Below are 9,306 nucleotides of genomic sequence, written 5' to 3' on the forward strand. Positions count from 1 at the left end.
TATCTATTGGCGCCTTATCAAAAATGAGATAGAAAAAGATGGTAAAAGAGGCCATTCTAAAAAAACGTGATAGAAAGGGACGAAGGGGTTGGAGCAACAAAAACAAAATTGAAAATGATTAATATTAATAATTATGGATTAAAGAATTATAATATGACGTCAATGTCCTATGAGGATTCTTGTTTTGTCGATCATGATAGATTTAAACGATTACTTTAAAAATAAGCACACTAATGACGGGTGTGACTTGTGTAGTGGGGAAGAAAAGGAAGACTTGTTACATCTATATAATGGCCTTGAATATGGGGATATAAATAAAAGGGAGTCCATTAAAGACTGGAAATGTGACGATCCCAAGTTACTTAAAATTGCTTCCGACCACGTGAGGAAATTACTAAAATATAGGGATTAGAGAATAAGATTAGCAGAATTAAATGCTGGATGTACAAATTAATGAAAATGATGAGATGAAAGTTTACATTCTCAGAATATCCTCGCACCTTCACCAGAAGTGATGCCTTGTGAAATACAAGAGTGGGACCATGTACGATACGATACGATACGATACAACCCAATATCGATACTGTACTATACGACAGTGCTACAGTCTGGCGGATAAATTGACGAATTTCAAAGATTGGCTTTTCGCAGCGCCTATGAGACTAGCGGAAAAAACATTTTTACGATGCATTTACAACTAGCAGTGCAGTAACTGGCTTGTTCTTGCTAAAGTTATTCATAAATACCGCTATGATGATTCTCGATCACTTTGAAGAGCTGATAGAAGCGTTTAGAGGAAGTTTCCCCGTACATTTATTGGTTTTCATTTCGCTGTTTATTATCATTTCGCCCGCCAGCCCTGTGCACGCTGCTCACGAGTTCGCCGTGTACCGCATGCAACAGTATGATCTTCAGGGTAGACCCTATGGTAAGCACTCATTCGTATAGGCCTACACAGGTTCGTAGTACCTCATCCACAATTTAAAAATTCGAAAAGCCTTAAAAAAACGGTTTTTTAGTGAGGGTGCTTCGGTTTGCCCTTGTTCTAGATCAGGGGTTCCAACCTTTTGACTCCCGTACGCCCTACCCCTATTTTTTACGCTGTGGCTATATGCCCGGCAGCCGGGCACGGTCTTCGTTTTCCTAAATGCCGGCAGTTCTTACCCTAACTCTAATCTTAACCCTAAACCTAACAAAAACCCTAACTCTAGCCCTAAACCTAACCCTAACCCTAACCCTAATCCTAAATCTAACCCTAACCCTTGTTTACTTGAGATAACGCTAAAAATTAAAACTGCCGGGCATTTAGGAAATCGAAGACCGTGCCCGGCAGCCGTCAGATATACGCCGGCTGCCGGGCATATAGCCACTGTGTATTTTTTACGCTATCTCCTCGTACCCCTTCGCCCACCATAAGCAAAATGAAGAACCAACACTGATGTGGTGTCATGAATATTTTGACATCGTGTTTATGTTTTATTAACGCAATGCACTCGCACGGCGTCGAGTGACTGTAAATTTCCACACTCAACTCGCATTGTTCTTGATTGTTTGCTTGGACACAGAGCGTCATTGAAGAGAGCGTTCACACGACGTTTGATCGATCAGTTCTTGGACATGCCTCTCTATTGGACATGCCTTATGCGAGCTGCGAGCTGAGAAAAAAATCCAACGCGTCCAAGCGAACAATCAAGCGAACAATGCGAATTGAGTGTGGAGATTTACACAGCCACTCACACACGCTGTTCAATCTTTCACACGTGGAAGAAAATATCAAACACGTTACACGTGTGATATTTTCCACACGACGCAGATCGAGGGATTTTGCATGCGCACACGCTGTGGAACTCACGTGGACGATGGCGCAGCAAGTTCCACAGCGTGTGGGGCGGGCTTTACACGATTTTTGTGGACTGGGGACTAGACCTCGACCGAAAACCATGACTTGTTGGCACTGTTGACAGAGATGCCTGAATCACCCGCTTATTATTATATAGCACTACTTTTTTAAATTGTCTAAGAGGCTTCCCAGGTACCCCCTGTGTTGTTCGCTGGTACCCCCATGGCGTACTAGTACCCCTGGTTGGGAACCAGGGTTCTAGATGATTATCATGGCCAGGTGAAGATTGGCATTCCTTCTTGCTTGATGAAGGCTGAAGCCTGTTCTATGCACTCAATCATCTGAGCGTGATCATTCAATACATTGCTTTCGACATGTACCATTTAAGGATACTTTTACGTTTACGGTTTAGCTTCTTTGTTTCTGTCTTTCCGTATTGAAATTCTCTCCCTTCGACTTTAGTAAATTGCAAATTTGCGGCTTTTTCCACTGCGATCTGCAGTGTTGATCTGTCGATTTGTCTCTCCGTCTTCGTTATAGTCCCTTGGACTTTTGAAGAATATTCTTTATGAGGTATGAGGTTATTCCCTCATATCAATATCATGCTGGGCAGGTTCCAGAGAATAGCCCAGAACTAGTAGTAGTAGGCTGGTTAGAGTTAATGGTAGCCTAGTAGCCAGATTCAATAATTAAGATCTGTTACACTCAACATCAGAGACTACAGTGGGTAGTAGGAGTCTATTTGCTCATTGATTTAGCAATACTAATATTATTATTATTAGTTTTTACTCTCTGGCATTGGTATAGTCTCTTGGATTTTGAAGACCAATTCTAACGATCTGAGGAGGCAATGCTGTCTAGCTAATTCAGACACTGTGGCAGCAACATTCAACAACTCTAATGATGTAATGTTGTAATATGTGAATTTTTTAGGCTGTAGGAATGCACTAGTCAATGTAGAGGCACGAAGCATCGACGCAAAGTCCATAACACGGCGGTGTCTTGTGACATCGCTACAGGACTTTGCTGCAGACAAGTACAAGTATGCTCAGGAGCAAAATGCTGCAGGCCTTCTTGTTCTCCTGCCACAGAATCTGTCGTCTCTGTCATCAGAGGAGCAAGATGTGCGTTAATTATTCACATTTCAAGAGAACAATAGTCTATCTCTAATGCTGTGTTTAAAAGACGTTATAAACAAATTACTGTATCTGGAAACATTTCATTATCATGGGATTGGCGTACTGTGTCAATGTAATATGATGATAAGATGTATTACATTCATGCTAAATATCCATTTTAATATTCCCAACAAATGCAATCAGTAATTTCTTTATCATTTAATCAGGGAGGGTTTTACCCACACAATATATATATGTCAAATAAAATTGTTTGACGAGTGCAGTAATGCTTCAGTGGATTCATAGTGTTCTCATTAGAAATGTTGTTATTTCTAACCACATAGTGATGACCACCAACTACTATTACAGCGCCTGCTTCAGCTAGAGCAAGACTTAATGGATGAAGAAACCAGCATGCCTGTCTATTTCACCACAGTCACTGACGAGCTGTCAGATATGTTCAGCGACCTCAAGCGTGGTGCGGGACACGGCAGACAGGCGACTGCTGTCGAGGGTACGGTATCTATTGGGAAAAACGTATATTTGTTGTACAAGTGTAACTCTGATGTCATAGAGATGTTTATGTTTCTTCATGTCATAAAAATGGTGGGGTGTGTTGCAGGGGAAAAATTGAATTTCTTTCACGGGAGCTCTTTTTCAAAAGTCTGGAAAAAATAGCTCTTGTCAAAAATATTACGGGAGCTATTTTGAGCCTCACGGGAGCGATTTCGGAGGTTTGAAGAGCGAATCGCTTATCGCTCCCGTGTATTTTTTACCCTGGTGTGTTGCTCTATCCCATAGAGATGCTGAGGCATGTTGCTCTGTTTTATAGAGATGCTGAGTGCTGTGACAGGAAATGGCTTTCAGCTTGTATTCAGTGGGCAGCAGGCAAAAGCACAACCTGACTTTCAAGTGTTTAACATACAGGTACATATATACATGATGTATTATCCTTCATCTCGAATCTGTTCGTTGAATAGGCTGCGACACACAAATGTGTTAAACCAATGAAAAATTTCCCTCAATTCTGATGTATATATATATATATATATATATATATGTATATATATATATATAAGCTGTTCCATCTCTAAAATTGTCATATCATTGGACAAGGTTATCTATTAATATGTGTTACTTGGCAGGGAAAGTTGTCTGGCCTTGGAATAGAGGAAAGGCTGCCTACCATTGCTATAATAGCTCATTATGATTCGTATGGAGTAGCGCCAGTAAGTGTCGCGTCTTTCTTTTCACTAATGTGTCTGTTACATTTGTCTACATTTTGAGATAGGTACTAGTCTATAACAATTTGTGTTACGTAACTACGTGCACTTGCTTTGTGGGAGCGTTTGAGAATTCCATTTTTGCAAATCTCAAGGTAGCAGGCACATGTTCGCTATTCACTTACTATTTTACAACAAACTTGTAGTAATTTTTTATGCTGAAGTAATCAGCATTCAGTAGTCATGTGGGGGTCGACTCGAAAGCCTAGTGCTACTTTGACCCTGACAGCACTCATTTGTTAGTAAGTTCACTATTCTTTTTTATTTATACTCTCACGTTATACGTAACCTATCATACACTTGCTGTTGTAACTAAGTTATGTGCTAATTAAAGAAACTGGATCAGCAATATTAAACAGCCTGAATGTAGTGTATTTGCTTGTGGAATACAGGGGCTAGCTACTGGTGTGGACTCTAATGGAAGTGGTGTTATAGCCTTGCTAGAAATTGCCAGGCTATTTGGCAGGTTTTATGCCAATGCGAAGACACATGCCAAGTAAGTTGAAATTAATGCATTAGATTAGATAAGATTAATGATAAGAACGCGAGCATGCAATTAAAATGTCTTTAGTATTTTTTTGTTTGGAAGCATGTACATGTAATTTATTATGCAACTGAAATTTATATAAAATTGTACCATGTAATGACATATATCACATAAGATCATATTTATTCACTTTTGTATTTGCAGATATAATCTGCTGTTCCTGCTATCTGGGGCAGGCAAATTCAACTACCAGGGAACAAAGCACTGGATTGAAGAGCACATTGACACTGGTGCCACAGGTATGTTAAAAATAATATTTCAGAGAGATGATGGTAAAATGTGTCCTCGATTTATTGTAATTCTTGTTTCTTCACACTCGACTTACACACAGGGGTTAACTCTGTTAATGGAAATGTTGAATCCACAAAAAGCATTATTTGGCATGGATGTTAGGGTTAAATTTACTTATAGTGATATGTTAGAAACAGACAGTGCTCTTGAGTGATAAAGAAGAACCTGGAAACTTTCCTGGAACCTGGAAAAAATTTTCAGACAGCTTTGTTATTTAAAACTGGCTTACATATTAGCCACTCTTTGCAAAATTTTAAAGGTTTCAATTCACTTGGAACAGCATGTTAACAATAGCATTACTTTTACCAAAATCATAGAGAGAAAAAAAGTGAATACAAACATGGATGCGCACTAATTATCGTCAGCACTCCATCATACTGATGAGGGTAGCTTCTCCGGTGCAAAGCAGTAACTGCATTTAATTACCAGAAATCATGTTATACGGTTAACGTCTGTGTACGCACACTTGCAAACACATGGTATACAATGAGCAGAATAAATGCACAGTAGCAATTGCTCATCAACGTGACCCGTGAGGATGAAGTTTGCATGTGGTAATGTTTCCTTCCTGTGCTTTGCTTCTGGCCTCGTGCTTTAATCTCTGTGATGGCGTGATTGCTTGTGTCTGCAGAGGAGGCTACGCTTCTGTCTGACATTTCGTATGCACTCTGCCTCGACACCATCGGCAGCGGCGCCGGTCTCTCTCTACACGTGTCCAAACCACCTAAAGAAGGCAGCCCAATAGACCTGCTGATGAAGGTACAATGGAAATGCAGATATGTGTATGATAGAGAGGTCTGTGGTATAGACACAGATATATGTATGATAGAGAGGTCTGTGATATAGGCACATATATGGATATGATAGAGAGGTCTGTGATATAGGCATACATATAGGTATGATAGAGAGGTTAGATGTTATATGCACAGATATAGGTATGATAGAGAGGTTAGATGTTATATGCACAGATATAGGTATGATAGAGAGGTTAGATGTTATATGCACAGATATAGGTATGATAGAGAGGTCTGTGATATAGGTATGATATATAGGTTTGTGATGTAGGTGCAGATATAGGTATGATAGAAAGGTCTATGTTATAGCCACACACTACAGGGTTCCCCCTAAAAATTTCAAAGTCAAATCGTTCATGCATGGATGGGGAGGGCCTGGGAAGGGGTTGTATCAATTGGAGTCAGTTATGCATATCATAAGTGGCCCAAATATACAGGTAAACCCAATCAGTTTAGTATAGTAATAGTAAACCCAACACAGCATGACAGGTAGATTATCAAAAGTATACACTGCTAAAAAATCAAGGCATGTCTATTAGGTAATTAGGAATGCTGGTTAATTTATGTGATGTTGCAAATTAGGCTCAGCTTTGAAGGTATCTGTTGGACATGACGTGCGCTAAACGTCTAGGGAGAACCCCAGGTATGTGAGAGAAGTCTGTGATATGGGCAATGATAGTGGTATGATATAGGTGTGTACGTATGATGATAGTTATCATATATACCATCAGTATTTAAACTTGGACCCTCGTGTGCTTCTTGGGTCGTTTCACAGAGCCTGCAGGACTTGATGCAGCGCCACGCCCCGACAAAGCAGATCAGTCTCGTTCACAAGAAGATTAACCTCGCCGACGAGTTTCTCGCGTGGGAGCACGAGCGCTTCAGCATCCGCCGTCTGCCCGCGATGACGCTCTCCAGCCTCCAGCGCCATGACGACCCACGCAGGAGCACGATCCTCGACACGAGGTGCGGAGAGGGGCCTGCATGACGGGAGGGCGGGCAGGTTAACCTGCGCTTGTGGGGATGGGGGAATGTAGCTATCCGAGGGTAACGACAGCCAGGAAGGTTTGTTTTTGCGTGGGGGTTTACATGTGAAATAGGATGGACAGCATTGTGTGTAAACTCTCTAGGTATGGTGGTGGGTATTTAGTAGTGATGGGTATCGGCAAAATTTTTGTATCGCGATATATCGCGATACGGCATAACCGTATCGTGATACGTATTGCGATATATTATTACTCATTGAGTAATCGGAGTCATCTTTACCTGTTGCTGATATCATGAAAAACAGTGTCAAACGTTCAGAGTCAGACTGAGCTTTAATAATACTCAACACAACAATTCAAACAAGCAGGCTATCTTATTGTGTGTGTGTGTGTGTGCGTGTGCGTGTGCATGTGCGCGCGTGTGTGTGTGTGTGTGCAACTTGCAACTGTGCATGCGAGTGTTTGTACATAAGCGGGGACGGGTGCATGTGTGTGTAGTGTATATATATCTGTGTTCACTTTTCTGCGAATTTGAGCGGTATTTCACAAAGAATGAATGGACAACACAGGCTGTATCATTCAAATTACGGATATTTCCGACCATTAAACTGTGGAAATTGCTGACAGTATCCCGCACCGCTGCGGGGGGCGCTGGGGGGAATCGGTACGGCGAGAATGTATCGCGATACGTATTATTTTGAGTTTGTACCGCGATATACCGGTATACCGATAATACCGCACACCACTAGTATTTAGGTGAATGTCTGTTTTTAGAGTTAGACGCACTGTTGTGCTTATAAATTTTGCGCATAGTGGTGAGTGCTAGGAAATGTAGCGCATCGAGTGTAATCAATGATATTGGCTGGTTGTTGTTATTGTTGTTGTTGTTGTTATTGTCCTCGTAGATATTGCTGTTGTTGTTGTTGTTGTTGTTGTCATCATAGTCGTTATCATCGTCGTTGAAGTTATTATTTTTGTCGTTGTTGTTGTTGTTGTTGTTGCTGCTGCTTGGCTGCTCGTGACGTAACGTATCCTTGATGCATCCTGATGTTTGCAGAGACGGGGCGTCAGTGTCACTGCTGGCCGACAACATCAGGATGATCGTCGAATCGCTTGCACGGCACATCTACGGCAAGACGAACGACTCCGCCCCACTGGAGGTATTCAGCGAAGATCAAGTAAGTCCGCGCCAAGCATGTCCGAGCCGTGCATGCCTGCATCATACGTTTGCCTCACGCACACCCTCGCCACCCACGTACACACGCCGCACGCATGCCCGCAGGCGGCAGCACGCACGCCTGCCCCTCACCCACCTGCATCAAGCACGCCCGCGCCGCGCCCGCCAGAGCTATGACTGCTCATTACTTTGCAGGGCCAATCACGCACGCACGTCGCTTTGCAGGGTCAGTCACGCAACCCTGCGCCATGCACGACCGTCGCTTACAGGGCCAGGCACGCTGCATAAGTGGGGGGGTGCATGGGCATGACGACGATCGGGAGCCAAAGTTTTGCTTGTGAGGCGATTGTTCTTGTGACTCGCAACTCGATCGAGGAGCGTTCAATTCGCGTGCGCGGGTCATACGTCACGTTCACACAGATGAGAGTTGTTGGTGAAATACCATGGGTTATGCCGGCCGTCTGTTCGTCTATTGTGTGTTCAGAGGCTCCCCGTTCTTGTGTTATTACTACTGTCACTGCAACATACTTCTGTTCGTCTGAAAGGTGACTACAGGTGGCACTACCGTGGTGGTTGCTAATACTGGTAGGCGTTTGAGTATTATTTTTTTGTGGGCGATCATCGCACCTTGTATGAGTAGAGGTATAAGATATGAAGCTTCATGCAATTCAACAGGGTAATTGTGACGGTTATGAAATACTTGTTGCAGAACATTGAGATGAGTGTTAAAGGATGGCTGGAATTTCTGTCGTCAAAACCTAGAGCCCAGCAACTAATAACAAAAGACCATCCGATACTGACAAGTCTTTTAGCTGCAATGTCTAGACATCTTAGCGATGTTCAACTAATACCATTCACTGCTGAAAAACGGTAAGCTGAAAGAGGAAAATGCTTTATCAAATGATTGTTAAAACATTTTAGAAATTAGTGTATATAATACTTGAGATTACTAAGTTGACTTTGTGTGAAAACGGTGTCTTAGTCATATAAGAGTCGCTACCTTGACTAATTTATTTCATGTTTTTCTCTATTCTATAGTAACTATGGTAGAATAAATGTTTGTAGTTTTCCTAACAATGGATTGGAATTTTTTTGAAACCTAATATATTGTGTGATGTTACCTTTTGTGTTTCAGCGATCCAGAATTTGTATTCTACAGTGGAATATCAGGAGTAATGGCATCCTACAGGTACGAACCTATCTACAGAGAGACAGACATAGACAATGAACGAGAGAGTAAGAGTAAGAGAGAGAGAGAGAGAGAGAGAGA

At 41.9% G+C, this 9,306-nt stretch overlaps 1 protein-coding gene across 1 annotated transcript in view; it reads left to right on the forward strand.

The window, feature by feature from the left end:
- The first annotated feature begins 638 nt into the window (after positions 1-638).
- LOC106804955 (nicalin-1-like) overlaps positions 639-9,306 on the forward strand; it is a 10,738-nt gene continuing 2,070 nt past the window's right edge. The window contains exons 1-12 of the mRNA XM_014806375.1: positions 639-928; positions 2,774-2,964; positions 3,328-3,472; positions 3,791-3,885; positions 4,104-4,187; positions 4,634-4,737; positions 4,933-5,027; positions 5,711-5,838; positions 6,649-6,839; positions 7,917-8,037; positions 8,746-8,906; positions 9,172-9,225. Coding sequence (XP_014661861.1) covers positions 751-928; positions 2,774-2,964; positions 3,328-3,472; positions 3,791-3,885; positions 4,104-4,187; positions 4,634-4,737; positions 4,933-5,027; positions 5,711-5,838; positions 6,649-6,839; positions 7,917-8,037; positions 8,746-8,906; positions 9,172-9,225 — 1,547 coding nt within the window. The 5' untranslated portion in view covers positions 639-750. The remainder of the gene's footprint in view (positions 929-2,773; positions 2,965-3,327; positions 3,473-3,790; positions 3,886-4,103; positions 4,188-4,633; positions 4,738-4,932; positions 5,028-5,710; positions 5,839-6,648; positions 6,840-7,916; positions 8,038-8,745; positions 8,907-9,171; positions 9,226-9,306) is intronic.

Source organism: Priapulus caudatus, unplaced genomic scaffold, assembly GCF_000485595.1.
Source record: "Priapulus caudatus unplaced genomic scaffold, Priapulus_caudatus-5.0.1 Scaffold5, whole genome shotgun sequence".
NCBI lineage: Eukaryota > Metazoa > Priapulida > Priapulimorpha > Priapulimorphida > Priapulidae > Priapulus > Priapulus caudatus.